The 15,189-nt window shown below is 49.8% G+C and overlaps 1 protein-coding gene across 15 annotated transcripts in view; it reads right to left on the reverse strand.

Moving 5' to 3' along the window:
• TCF4 (transcription factor 4) overlaps window positions 1-15,189 on the reverse strand; it is a 244,056-nt gene that overhangs the window by 70,654 nt on the left and 158,213 nt on the right. The window contains exon 1 of one of the 15 annotated variants that reach the window (XM_062017209.1): window positions 355-575. The exons of 11 other annotated variants lie outside the window; for them this stretch is intronic. In XM_062017209.1, the coding sequence (XP_061873193.1) occupies window positions 355-522 (168 nt within the window). In that variant the 5' untranslated portion in view covers window positions 523-575. Of the gene's footprint in view, window positions 1-354; window positions 576-15,189 lie in introns of those variants that run through there. 3 more of the 15 variants (XM_062017207.1, XM_062017210.1, XM_062017206.1) reach the window with 3 other exon arrangements.

Consider the following 15,189-nt stretch of genomic DNA (forward strand, 5'->3'; position numbering starts at 1 on the left):
CGCGCCTGTTCCGCGACGCTTTTTGGGCTTTGCTTTTTTTTATTGTTTGGGCTTTGCGCTATTTGGACTTAACCCAAAACTTTTCAGTCCGGGCGGACTTTTTAGCGTACGGGGGGAAAAAAAGAACCGAACCCAACCCAAAACAAACCAAAACAAAACGCCGTCACCCCTAAAACAACCCCGAAACGGCGCAAAAAAAAGCTGAAAAACACCAGTCCCGAACCCGACTCCAACGGCACAGCCCCAGCCCCAGCCCGCCGGCCGCCCCGGGAGCGCGGCTGAGCGCGGAAGATGCTCGTCCCCGCCACCATAAAACTTCTCCAAATTACACCTTTAATTGCCGCGCCAGCTTACCGCTTTCCCATTATAGTAGTACATCAAAGAGTTGCCGCCCATGCCGGGGATGGTGTATGCGCAGTACATGGTCCCGCCGCCGGCCCCCGCCGCTCCCGCTCCAGCAACTTTTCTTTCAAACTCGCTCTCCCTTTTTTCACAACAATTCCTCCACTCGCATGTTCCCATATGGCCGGGCCAGGCGCGCTCAATATGCAAAGCAGGGCGAGACCATTCGCCGCGCGGGGGCGGAGGCTGCGCGCCCCCCCACACACCCCCCTCCCCATCCCCATCCCATCCCATCCCGTCCCACCCCATCATCTCCGCCCGTCCCCCCGCCCCGCGCCCGCGCGCCGCCCCGCGCCCGCGCACCGCCCGGCGCGCGCCCCGCCGCCCGCCCGCCCGCCGGGCCGCGGAGCCGGGCCCATTACCGAGCGGAATACAAATGCGCTTAATTGCCTCCCCCCTCTCCCGCTCCTTTTTTTTTCCCCCCTCCCTTCTTTTTTTTTTTTTTCCCTCCCTCCTTTTTTTTTTTTCCCCTTTTTTTTTTTTGTTTTAATTTGATTAAAAAGCGAGTGGCAGGAAGGGAATCGTATGATGCACATCTAATAACTCCGCCATCTGTCCGTGCTGCTGGCGCGCTCCCAGCATTGTGCGCAGCTGCCGCGGCTCGCCCGCGCAGCCCCGCGCAGCCTCAGCACCCCCCCACCCCACATCCCCCCCCCCCCAATAAAAAAACCCATCCCAGCTTTTTGGTGGAGTTTAATAAATATCAGCGGCCCGTCCCGCCGGGCGCTGCTCCCAAAAACATCCCCCCCCCCTTCCTCTCCCCCAGCCAACAGCGTGGGGAGGGGTTGGGGGGGTAGGGGAAGGGAGGCGGTACCCCCCCCCGCCCCATCGGGACTCACTTGAGCTTGCCAAATTCAGAGCATCACAGGAAAGGAGGGCCCCTGGGAATGGATCCCAAATGAAACTAAATCATTTGCATATGGCGAAGCAAATGCCACCCGAGCATACAGCCGGGCTGCGGGCTCCACTTTAATAATTCAAAGCCCCTATTTCCTCAACTCCTCGGCGCGGTCACACACCCCATACAGTATTAATCAACGACAAAGAGATGGCGATGTCAATGCCGAGCTGTCGGCTTGGGCGACGGCAAAAGTTTCCTTCTCATACTTTCCGCCCGGATCCACGGGGCCGGGGCGCAGGCGGGGGGCGAGCACGGGAGAGGGGTGTGTGTGTCGGGGGGTGTGTGTGTGTGTGGAAGCAGGAGGGAAGAAGGAGCAGAGGTTTATCTAACTCACTTGTTCTGCGTTTATTCGGGAGGTCCCCAGAGGTTCGGGTAAACAGTACTTGAATTATAATCACACATTTCATTCAAATTTCATGCTTTGAGGATTTTTCCCTCATTAGAACAGTTAGTTGTCAATCTGACAAGATCACATTTGTAACCTTTAAACCACCCTCGGCGTATAATACATAAGGGCCAAAAATCCCGACGACTACAGGTCAACGTGCCACAAAATGCTGCGTCAGAAAGGGAGAGGAAAGGCTGCTCAGCCTCCCCCCGTCCCCGGGGCTCAGAGCACGTAGCGCCCCAGCCAACCTGCTGCAGAAAGCTAACTTCCTACAGATGTAGATACGAACGCTCCTGAGGTGAAAAAGAAATATCAACGTGCTTTGATCGTTTATTAAAAAAAGCCCTTCCGGGGTTTTTTCGTACACACACCTAAGCAATGAAGTTCTTCCCTCCTGCCAACTGCAAAGCACGGCCTTTCCTCTCTTAATAAAAGCTGCAGTTTCACAGCTCCACACAAAGTTATACAGCTAGCATTACATTTTAGTACGAATTTTACCACAAAATCAGATCGGATGGACCTTTAAATCATCCGGCTTAATTGCTTTCCTGCTACGGAAACAAGCCCCTAACTCCAGCAGAACGAGCTTGCTTTTTTTTCCCCTGACACTAGATGACTCTCAAAATTTCTCCTGTCGACGTCTGTAGCTCCACGGAGAAGGAGAGACCCAGCAAGCCCTGAATCGTGACCAATGTGTCCTGAAAATGACTGCAGACGATTTCAGCGTGGTGGGGTGAGACCTCGGAGTGGGGAACGGTCCAACTGAACCTGGACCGTGCCGCTATTAGTGCTTTCAAGGCTTCGGTAGGAACGGGGTCGTACATGACTTGATACGGAGACGGTGTGGTTTGCAGGGAGTGAGCCCGTAACTGTCACGTAATTCTCAACACATGACAATAGAAACGAATTGCTTTACCGTATCGTATGTGCATACGACACGCACATGGAGGTAACTTTAGTGTCTCTCCCTGCCTCGCTCAGGAACCTGTCTCATCCCGGATGGTTTTCCTCTTTCATTTCCCCCCACCCCGCAAAAAAAACCCCCGTGTGTCTTTCTCACACAACATTTGTATGACTGGAGAGACACTGACCACACGTAGGGCTTGGAAATGACAGGAGGCAGTGCTGCCTCAGCCCTCAGCCCTGGCAGCAGCCCCCGCGGTGTCCGGGTCTGCTGCTGGCACGGCCAGGGATGCGCGGCCTGTGCTAAAAGGAACGCACCGATGGAAACAGCAAACTGCTGAACACATACGGCGAGTTATCTGACGAGAAGCAGCCTTTCTTAAAGAAATTACACCTTTGCTGGTGTTTTAATCTCCAAATGCAGCGCCCTGTGAATCAGCAGCTGGCTGCGACACAGCCACGTTGGGGATTTTCGCCCAGGCACGCGGAAGCGGTTGCTCTGCGCCGCGTTCTGCCGCTCCCGAGGGCTGCTGGAGAGCCCAGCTCCTGCCGGGGCTCGGCACCGACAACGGCGAGGATGTGCTGAGCTCCGGCCGTGCCGGTGTGAGGCTGGAGGAGACGCTGCAGGTGCAGCTGCGCGGGACCCCCCGCAGACCCCCGCGCCTGCATCTGCGCTGCCGAGCTGCTCCCCCCACGCACCCACCCGCTGACGGGCACCAGGCAGCGCCGGCATCTTCCAGCCCTTGCCACAGAGTGGTGCCGGCAACGCTGCAATTACATCCTTCCTCTTAATGAGGGGTTGGCAGCGCGGAGACGCCGAGGCGCAGGCGGGGAACAGCCATGCGGGGACAACGTGTCCCACCGGCCCGCGCGGCTACTGGGCACCGCACCGGCCTCCTCCAGCGAGCAGGAGCGGTTCCCCCGCGGTTCTGTCTAACCAGGGAATTGTCTCCATGGGCCAAAAGGGGTTTTTGTGTAAGGGGTCAAGGATGAGCATTTGCACCCTTGTTTCTGGTGTTATTCTGTACCCAGGGGGAATGCCACCAAGGGCAGGGGACTTAGAGATACATAAAACTTAAGAGACGCTTAAAAAGCTCCAATAATGCATCATTTCCTCAGTTTCATAAAATCACTGGTTTGAGTTGGAACGGCCCTGAAAGTTCATCTTGTTCCAACCCCCTGCCACGGGCAGGGACACCTTCCACCAGCCCAGGTTGCTCCAAGCCCCATCCAGCCTGCCCTTGGATGCGGCAAGGGATGGGGCAGCCACGGCCTCTCTGTGCCAGGGCCTCACCCCTCTCACAGGGAACTTCTGCCTTACATCTCATCTAAATCTACTCTCTTTCAGTTTAAAGCCTTTATTTCAGCACTTTCTACTCTAGGCACCGTTCTCTCAGCATTTTCTAGGTCACTGATAAAGAGCACAAAGGTTGATCGGGTGTAACTTACCCAAGTGCTTATGGTGTCAGTGCGTTCCCTTAACACAACACAAGCAGGGACAAATTCAGGTCAATATGTCACCTCTGTGGCGTGACACAGCAAGTGTAGGATGCCAGGACACAAGGTCATGTTGTCAGAATCCAGTTACTTCAGAGTTACCTAAGTTAATATTTCCTTTCACAGCCCTCCTGTTCTATGCTCCCTTGCACTGCAGGTCACCCTGGCTCAGCCACACAGGCAAGCTACGGCTAGCTGGGGAGTGGGCAAGGAAACCGTGCAGGGCAGCCTAGAAATAACCAGTGCTGTGACTTCTGACACGTAACTTCAATGCTTTGAGATTATATGTATAGACTTGCTTCCATTCTCTCCTCCATTCTCTTGCATCAAACACCATCAACACCAAACTCCGGAAGAGGGTGAGGAAGCATTTGGGAAATCCAAGAAGCACAGAAAGGTGAGTTCTGCAGCTCCCACAGCAGATCATCTCTCCTGCTCCAGGAGGGGAGCAGGGAATGGGTTTTCCTGCAAGATCTTCAAGATAGAGAATTTGGAAAGGGCCTCATCCTGTGAGCTGCTGAGCACCCTCCTCAATCAAGCAGGGTTGCTGCAAGGGATGATGCCCTGTCATCTGGCTCCACTGCGCTTTTGTGTCTGCTACCAAACCTTCGAGAAAGCCACAGCGAAAGGATGATGGAAGGAAGAGACAGCAGTCTGATCCTGACACTACAGTCACCGAGGTCCTCAGCAGAGGAGCAAAGAAAGGAAAAGCTATCTGCTGGACGACAAGCTTGCAGACACAAATTGAAACGGATAATGCTAAAATATCAAGTAAGACGACTAAAATAGCCGCTATCCCTCTAAGTCTGGGTCACTTGGATAATCTCATCCTTCTTACACAAATCCTTGAGTGTAGTTATTAAACTGTACCCGTTGTGGGTGGAGAAGTGGCTCTGAATGCCCAGATGTGAAGATTTCCCCCCAGCTGTGCTGACCTGCCCCAGCTGAGTGACCAGGACCTCAGCTCCGAGGCCCCACCAACACGAGCCCCGCCTCACGCCTTTTCCCTTCTCACAGTTAAGAACAAAAGGAGAATCAGAGCTTAACTCTGCTCCCCAAGGACAGTGCTGGTTTAGGACATGCCAGAGGTGAACTAAAGGCTTCTTCAGATCTGAAGCACCTGCAAAGGGATGCGCTGGGAGCATCTGAGCTCAGCCAGGAGCAGTCCCCAGCGCCGCTGACCCCAGGGAACAAACATCGAACCAAGCTGCAGCATATTTGCCTTACACAGACACAGGGGTTAGATACCTTTTTCAGCAGCACATGCCATGGCCCTTTTCTGGTCTTGGTTTTGGAGGACCCCAAGTTGGGTTAGGGATTAACCTGCTGGACTCTAGATGATGTGGTTTAGAACTGTCTCGTTGGTGACTATTTCAACTCAAAGTAACGGTATTTTTTTTTTCCTCTGTGTTTTTGCACATTAATATTCTCTCCTCTCTCCCCAGGAAGAAGTTCATACTCAGATACTTGTGCACCATAGACTGAACACAGTATAAATATCTAATTATACAGATGCTATATGAATAAATCAGATCCTAAAAGCCACAGTCTCCAAAAAGCTACTTTGAAACAGCCAAATGTGGATACATCTGCTTTAATATTATAGGCAACCTACTGATGGCAATCCTAATCAACCCAGTAATCCTACACCTTGTTTCTAAGGTTGCCTGCCAGGAGGAAGCAAGTGTTTTCCCTAGCACTGAACTACCTCCTCTCTTTCTCATTAAGGGGACAAACTCTCCACCAGATGTTTTAAGCTCATGGGGCTGCCCTGATGGCTGGTCCTTCCCACAGACAGCCAGGGCTGTGCCTGTGTCACAGTCCTTGTCTGTAGGAGTTCTCCGTGCATGAATCATCATGACAGTACCTAGGACCTTGCTACATTTCGAAACAACTTCACAGAAAGTGTCCTTGCAAGTTTTTTTTCTAAATTGAAATGGTGGGCCAGCTACTCCTGGGTTCCAGGAGGACAGGGAGCTGCTGGAGAGTTCAGCACAGGGACACCAAGATCCTGAAGGGAGTGGAGCATCTCCCTTGTGATGAAAGGCTGAGGGAGCTGGGGCTCTGCAGCTTGGAGAAGAGACTGAGGGGTGACTTCATTCATGTTACAGATCCATCAAGGGTGGGTGTGAGGAGGCTGGAGCCAGGCTGTGCTCAGTGATGGCCAATGACAGGACAAGGGGCAACGGGGACAAGCTGGAATAGAAGAGGTTCCAAAGCAACACAAGGAAGAATTTCTTCCCTGTTGAGGTGAGGGAGCACTGGCAGGGGCTGCCCAGATGGGCTGTGGAGTCTCCTTCTCTGGAGCCATCCCAACCCCAGCTGGATGAGTCCCTGTGTGCCCTGCTCTAGGTGGTGCTGCTCTGGCAGGGGACCGCACTGGATGAGCTTCCCAGGTCCCTTCCAGCCCTTAATTCTGTGATGCTGTGAGTGCCAATTCCACAGAATTCTTGTATGTTTATACATATCAAACACGTGAGAGACACGTCTGCTACATCCAGAGCAGGGTTTAAGCAAACTGTCCTTTCAGCAGTGACCTAATTGCACGTGCGTCTGCTCTTGCGCTGCCAAACACGAACTAACGGCCAAAGTGGGGGCTGTGACTGAGGTTGGAAGCCAGGAATATGGCAAAAGAATCTGAGATTGCCAGGAGAAACCACAGAACATCTCTGCAAACATCCCCCTAGTTTGATCTCTAAAACATCAAACTCCTTCTCCTTTTACCTCAAACGCTATGGAGACTGCATTTACTAGGTAGCACATGAAGCTAATAACATAATAAAGGCTTAGGTTAAAACTAGCTATTGAAAACCAAACCAGCACCCAACATTTCCCTTCTAGATAAGCCAATTTTAACATGATTGGGCTGAGTACAACCCCTCAGCTACAGTATGAGCAGGCCTGGGTCCCAGGGACAGGGAGGGAGGCACCAGGTACTCTGACTTACCCATCACCGTCCATAAAACTTGCCTTGCACAGAGAAAAAGCCAGAACAAACCACAGAAAACCACTGCACAGTTAATCTATTTTAAACAAAATATCCCTCTGCCAGTAGATTTATTTCTGATGGCACTGCTTGCGAAAAGCCAAGAGAGAAGCTTAAACCGCATGGGCCGGGATTTCTTCTTGCACAAAGGCACCAGTGCCAGTTTGCACCATTTTTCACCCTTCAGCACGAGTGTTTGATGGGATTTTGATGGGAAAGTCAGTGCTGCTGTAGTCTTTGATTATGGGATGACCTCAGAGTTTGTATATTGAAGGCTGAGCTTCCAACTCTGATAAACGTGGAGGAGAGGTGGGAAATGGGAACTCTGAGGCAGCAAACCCCAAAGGCTAATAAAACCAATCGAACCTTTACTATTTGTGAAATGCCGTGATTTCTTTTTCTGAGGGTGGCTGACTCATGGTATTTGAAGCTCTGAGGTTAGCAAGACTACAGTGGCTTCTCCCCATTGCTCTGGCACTGCAAACACCCCCTATAATGACTGCAGGTGGCATCAGGGTCACCAGCCCAAAGGCAGGGATTCTGCTGGCCTAGGCTATAGGCCTGAACGTCCCACGGGCTTGATTCAGGATTCACTTCAGAACCGGACAGGGAAGTGGGTTTAAGGTTAATTTCTGACATTTTCTCTGTGTTCCACAGGGCAAAGTGATGAGAGGGGGCCCTCCGTTTGGAAATTTCATTGGTGTCAGAATGGGACTGGAGAAATATTTGATGGAATAAATGAAGAGAGTAAGGTTTTAACGGCTCACACGGTGCTGAGCAGTTCACCGGCTGCACGCACCACACAAGAAACAAGTCATTTCAGATTACAGCGGATTATCTCTGCTTTTCCACTTGGAAGTACAACCCAGAGTGACCAGTGGCGTTACTGAAAGGCTTCTACATGTTCCTGGGTCAGTTGTTCTCCATCAACAATGGCTGCCTTTATAAAACAACTAGAAGTTTTCGAAGCATAAGGCAATGAAGGACCTGATCTTATGTTCAGACTTTTAAGGAGCCGCACTGTCATAACGATTTTCGTTAGTAACAACAGAGATTGTCCCAAGTGGGCTCTGTGTTTCATAAAATGATAAAAGACCTACTTACACCAGAACTTCAGAAAGGATTTATATCATTTTTTAAGAAAAAAGCCAACAATACACACGAAAAAGGATGGAAAAAAGCATCAAAGGTAAGGAAAGGTTGTGGGCACCGTGCAGGCGGACACATGGCTAGAGTTACGAACCCAAACGCGGCCCTTTTTTCAGTCACAAGCAGCAATTTGTCTACGTAGCAAACCGTTAGCAGAGCTGATCAAAGCACTCAGAAGTGTTTCTCGCTACCCTCCTCTCCGCTTAAATGATCTGCAGGACTGAACATAGATGTGGGATCCTGCAAACTCAGATTCGTTCCCGCTCTGCCACAAGAATCTGGAGAGGGAGCAGGAGAGGAACGCTGCTCCTCATTTATTGCACATTGCCATATGGAAGACTTTTCAGCTGTTACATAGTTAGGCCTCGCAGCCCCTCTATCTAGCAGTTAAATATTGTTCTCTCGCCGTTTCCCTTTGTATAGCTGGAGAAACCAAAGCTCAGAGAGGCTGCAGGCACTGCACTGGTGCTGCAGCCACATCAAGTCAGTGGCTCCGAGGGGATCAGAGCATGGGGCTCCCCTACTGCACTCCTGCCCCAACTACAGGGGAAAATGGCAAGTAGGGTCACTCTGGTGCTGGTTAACGGGTGGTCTGGCCACTGTCAGTGCCAGGGGCAGCCGAGAGGACCATGTGCCTGCAACAGAGGAGGCTGCTGCCACCACGGCTCTGAGCTGCTCAGGCCATGTTTCACAGAAGCACAGAATGGATGGGGCTGGAAAGGACCTTTAGAGATCACCCAGTCCAACCCCCTGCCAAAGCAGGTCCCACCTAGATCAAGTCACACAGGAACGTGTCCAGATGGGTTTGGAAACCTCCTGAGAAGGAGTCTCCGCACCCTCCCTGGGCAGCCTGGGCCAGGGCTCCCTCACCCACGCAGTAAAGAAGTTTTTCCTTAAGTGGAACTGTTTGTACTCCAACTTTTGTCCATTACTCCTTGTCCTATCACTGGAAAACAGAAAACAGTGTCTCCCCATCCTCTTGACTTTCAAATACTTTTAAGTATTAACGAGAACTCCCCCTCATTCTTCTCTTCACATGTGCATAACTTGATCTGAAGATTAACTTTGTACTTGAAAATACCCCCCAACCTCAGAAGAAAGAAGCAGGGGGGAGCCTGTGTAAGGCTTTCTTTGAGGATATTGCACAAAGAAAGAGAACAATCTCAAATAATTAGTTATTTAATGGGCACAAAATCCTGTTGGTGATCCCAGACTCTACCCAGACAGTCACCCCATGCCACAGGGAAATCAGGGTTTGGGCATCCCAACCAGGCCAGCAAAGCACCGTTCTCTCCACATTGCTGCCTGCTGGCGTTGTGCTTCTGACTGGGGTAGTGCTCACGTTACCTGAGAAGCAAAGATGGGATTGAAAGGGTTTAATAACCCCTGGAAGGTCTCTGCTCCCCAGCCCTGGATGCACAGGGCAGCTCAGCTCTGCTGCAGGCCTCTAGCACACAGTATGTGTCTTGGTATTTTATCAGTTCTATCTCTACGTTAAGAAATATGTGAGATTACTCCCAAGTCAAAGCGGTGTCCTGCCACAGAAACCTTCACCAGATGTTCTGCCAGAGCTTTTATGTTTTATTTGTGCCTCGTTACTCATGGTTTTACCTCTCCTCCTCTACTAAACCCCTTCGTCGCTTGCCGATCCTGAGCTGGCCTTTAAACCCTGAGCACGTTGCAGAATTTCCCAAGCCCTGCACGCTTTCCAAGAAATCAGGATCTGAACTTGGTGCTTAAGCCTGGTTCAGCACACAGGGAGAGCAGCTAAATCCATCCTGGGACGGTGGTGCAGGAGGGGATGGAAGCACCAGCACTGACAAGGATCAGAGCTTCCCCAGGCGCCAGCTCTCCGCCTGCCATGCCGGACCAGGCTGTAACCGATGTCACCATTTTTACTTCTCTTCCCCCCCCCCCCCCGACTCTCTTTGCATAAAATCGTTTTGTCTCTCGTTCTCCAGGAACATCGCCTGGAGGAGGGAAACTGTCGGGTATCTATCTTCCCTCGGAGATCTTCAAACAAAAGATGTTCTGCGCAACATTTGTCAATTTTCCCATTAAAGATGAAGAATTTAAGCTTTCCGAGCGAATTTTAACCCTTTGGCTAGAGAAACTGGGTAAGGTGCCATCAGAACACAAAAAAAGCAGTAGATGGTTGCTTAGGATGGGTATCCAGGGGCAGGGAGAGCACCGTGCTCCTCTTCTGCACCCACCGAGCGCTGAGCAAGCCGCCCCCATGGCCTGGTGAGCAGAGCAAAGGTGCTGATGTCTCCCAGCAAGGGCCCAAGTTGTGGTGCCTGAGGCCAGATCTGTGGCCAGGGATGTTATTGCAGGCAGGGTTGAGTCGGCTGAATTTGGCCTGGCCTCACAATTTCCTTGCTTTTGTAGATTTGTCCCTTAATGGTATTTGAACATTCTTTTGTGATTTAATACCAAATTGCACAGTGCGGGAGGATAATTAGTGGTAAGTATTAAGCAGTTTATGTTCTTCTGTGATTAGAGAGTAAGTCTGTGAGGTCTTTGGGCACTAGTTCCACCATGTTTTATTTCTACTGTGTAAAATCCTTGCAGGAGAAAGGGGTGCTTGTACCTTTGATAGCGTTGGGGCTTTTCACGGTGAATAAACGTGCTAAAATATATCATGCAGCCTGGCTGGTTGGACTAAAGATGTCAGGCTGCTGCCTCTTCTGAAATGAAGTGTGTGATTTTGTGAGTACTTGGGGCCGTGCAGTGGTTTCCCTGTGTATTTTATCTCCTATGAAATCTGCGTATTTTTGTATTTATACACAAAATGCACGCACTTAAAACACACAGCAAACCGAGTGTAAACACATACACACACTGCAGGAGAAATCTCTCACTGAAATGACACACACACTTTCCCATGAACTTTTCCTTTCAGCAATCCTAATTAATACTCAAAAGCACATTTTCAATTATACGAATCCAGATGCTTGATTAAAATCCGTATTTTTATACCGCAGCCGTTCCTAGAAGCCTCTGTCAGCCTGTGCTGCACAGGCACCGTGCTGAGCTGGAGCCTGACCTGAAAGGGTTACAGCCTGGATGAAGAAAGACGGCCTAAAAAACAAAAGAGGCACCCAGAGGTGAAGCCACTTGCCAGAAAACTCTCTGTCAGGTAGGCAGCAGGCTTGGGGAGCAAGGTCCGACTTCCCCGGTGCTGTTCCCTAACACCACACCATATTCCCATTGACTGCTCAAATTCACACTTAAATGCCTAACACATGTCAGTGCCAACTTCTCTAACAAAATATGGTTATTTGGAAGTCCTCTGAAACTGCTTTTGCTGGAAAAGTAGTTAATGTGTAGCCAGATTAAGAAGGAAATCAACTGCTCACGGATAAATTCAACGCAGCCAGCTCTTGGGATTTTATCAGGGGTCCTGCAGTATTTCCTGTTCTTTCTGGGTTTTTTTTTTTCCCCCTAAAGCCTCAGCTCCAAAAAAATAACTTCTGCAATTACACAAAAATCTAGATTTCATTAAAAATAACAGTTTCAGACCCTCACAGCTACGGACCGAGCCTAAAAGTGCGATCAGAGTACAGCTGAAAGTTCAGAGAAGCCCCCGCGAGGCAAAACGCAAACCCACTGCTGCGCTCACACGTGTCTCCAAGTCTGAAGGGTTTTACCCGGGTGAGGGCTCAGAACACCCCGTGGGTGCCTGGCAATGGCACCAGGTGCTGCCCACGGGGGAATGGGGAACTGGCAATCCCCAGGAAAGCCCTCGTCGTCGCCACGGCAGCCCCCGACCCCACCTTCCCTGCCCACCCCCCCGCTTGATTTTCGGGGATGCTCGGCGCTAGGGTGGTGGTAATTTCAGTAGATGTTATTTTTGCACTTGGAACGTCCTTGGATGGTTTACTGCAGTAGCCACAGCAGAGAAGCCTTCAGCCACGAACGGAGCGCAGCTCGCTTCTTCCAGCCTCCATAATAAACCACAAAATGCACGTCTCGTTTTCAACTCTTCCCCCAAACGTCGCAGGTGAGGGAAACCTGAAGCCATGGCTCATGTCAGAGGCTAAAACAGCCCAGGAATAGCCTCTCAAATAATACAAGTTGCACTAAAAATCCAGGCGCCGCAGCCCAAAGAGAGGCAAGGAAGTGGTTAACAGACATATGCTGTATAATTAGGAGATGCATTAATGATTATGAATAGTAAATGACTTGGTGCAAGGAAAAAAAGCTAGTCAAAAGGGACATGCACCTATCTTACATGTTTATTAGAAACTGTATATAACTAGAGAATTCTGCTATTAAGAATCGTGCATTATTGGTGTAAATACTTCCAAGGGTACATCAAATTGTAATCTTTCATACGACATCCATCAAACCAGGCTGGAGATTTTGACAAACATTAAACACAGTAAGGAGGCAATTATGTATGCATGATTTAATCTGCAACTAATTAATATGCAAATTTATTCATATGTTAGTTACTAAATTAAAAATGCAAAGAAGCCCTTATGGTGATTCTCAAAATTTTGCACAAACAGAACATTTAAAATATAAGAAAAAATGAAGTTTTTTTGGAAACCTGCGGCACACTTTAAATCTTCGGGAACCTGTTGCACCAAGATGGTTGAAAAATATTTACTTTAAATACCAGAGAATGATAAAAGGTGCTTTAATTTTCATGTCAGAGCGTGGTGGCTGAAAGGTTAAACGCGGATCTCTCTGAAAGTCTTAGGAGATGTGCACTAATTATCAAACAAACTGTATTCTAGACCCAACTCCCACTGCCTGCAAAAAAAAAAAAAACACCCACAAAGATTCAGTCTCGGCAGAAACGGGTCATTTTCCTGGCGTTTTGAGCCATTTTGTGGCCGAATCCCAGCCCGCTGTAACGCCAGACCGTGCCCTCACGCCCTCAACGCTGCACCTCCGACGGTCAGCGACACACAAAAACACCCAACCCCACGTTCAGTTTTCACCTGAGCGGGTTTTATGCCGTAAGAAAGACGGAAAATGGAAGGTGCGAGGGAACTAACTGGGTGAAGGCGGACGGAAACTGCCTTTAATTCTTTTCCAGATGCGTCTTCAAAGGAAAACAAGGATGCAAAACGAGAAGCAGACATTTAGAGTGCTTCCTGGAGAATTGCTGCAGCTACGATTCAGAATAGTTTCTGCCCCCCTGGTAGGTAAGCGGAGAACAATAATTAAGTATATGTTATACCATTGTTTGCATTTTGAAGATAGCTGTTAAGGCATATGTTGAACGTGACAGAATTTCCTTTCGCTCATATTCCCAGAGAGAGTTCAGTTATATTCTGAGCTCTGAGACTAAGCTGGAGCGGCCAGCGCAGCCAAAAAACTGAGGCACAGGTCGAATGCAGAGGAAAGCACATTAAGTACTTCCAGGCTGCTTCCTGGGCCAGTGAACTCTCACTATTTCCTTGTTTTTTCCTCTGAAAAAAAAACCCATCCCCAAAGGTAATCATCTCTGCTCCGGGCCAGTGCCAGGAATGGATGTTGGCATCAGCTGCTCCTGCTCCCACCGCCTGGTCGAGCCCCTGGAGCCGGTGGCCACGCGCCCGCAGCCCCCCCGGCCCCCTGAGCCCCCAGCTCTGCTCTGTGCCTCGGGGTGCTGGCTGCCAGCCCAGCATCCCAGGGAGCTCTGACCGTGCACAGGGTGCAGGATGCGACCCGGAGGAGACCCTCAAGTCCGCTGCAAGCCCTGGGAAGAGCAGCTTCTTGTGCAGGGTGTGACTGCACGGACACTACCACCCCAGGGACGTTCCTTGTTGAGGGGAATGATGAACTCTTCTTCAAAGTAAATCAACATGGCTGCACGAGCGCTTCCTTCTGTTGTGATTCACCGACGCAGAGCACTTTTCGGATCAGGACAGAGCATCCAAAGACCAAATTTACTCAATGCTAGGCAAAAAAAAAAGTCCAGACTGGAACAGAAAACTGCAGCAAAACGGCTTTGGAAACACAAACAGGCTTCGGTTATACGTGTTTAAATCTACTTTGTTGCGCCTTGATAGGTGATTCCTGATTTTTTGTTTAGGCCAGAACCAAATGTAAGGCTTTTAAAAGCTTAAACGTACACATTTATGCATTCATTACACAGTGTTAAATCTAATTTGTTCTTTTTACTGTCACAGGAAGCACATGTTTAAAGCAATCTGTTTCCTCATATGAATGCTTTCCTGTCTGTTTGAAAAAAATTGCAACACACTTTACCCCAAGTAACCAAGAGGTGATCATAAATATCCCTAAATAGCATTAAACAGATATGAAAGACATTAACACTTCCAGAATGCCAAAGTAGTATTAAAAAAAATTCTAACAGATGCTCCTAGGTCAAAAAGTGAAATGTGTGTTTCCTGAAAAAACACTCTCATCAGAATCATAAATGAACTGTGAGCGGAGAAATGAGGTGTTGCAGAGCAAACGAGAGGATCTTTTTGGTTAAGGACTCTCGCACACTATTGCCAAAGTGTGGCTGCAATAAAAAAAAAAAAGAGCCAAAATTAAAGGCGAGCTCTCTGCGAACCCACAGCCTTTTGTGTTCCACCAGGTGGCAATGGCAACAAGGGAGGGCTGCTGGCTCCGGAGCCCATCCTGCCCGGCCCGGCCCGGCCACAGCCTGGCTCCCACAAACTGGACTCAGACCAAGCGATTTAACTCTGCCTTGTCACTTTGTGGCTTGCATTTGGCAGGGAAAAGATGTTCTCATCTGGAAAAGTAGTCAAATCGTCTGTAACATGCAAATCTAGCTTAAAATACCCCGGGTTGCTGAAGCCCCTCTGGCTCCGGAGTGGGAACACACGCTCCCCTGCCCGGGGCGGGTCTCGCTGCAGTGCCCGGTGATGCTGTAACACACCGAGGCTACCAAGGGAACGGGTCTTTGAGGCACCTGAAACAGCCAAGTGTTCATTATTTGCTAGAAAAGCGGCAAATACAACAGTCTTCCACCCTTATTTACAGCACAGTGAG

This window comes from Colius striatus, chromosome Z (assembly GCF_028858725.1).
Source record: "Colius striatus isolate bColStr4 chromosome Z, bColStr4.1.hap1, whole genome shotgun sequence".
NCBI classification, from domain to species: domain Eukaryota; kingdom Metazoa; phylum Chordata; class Aves; order Coliiformes; family Coliidae; genus Colius; species Colius striatus.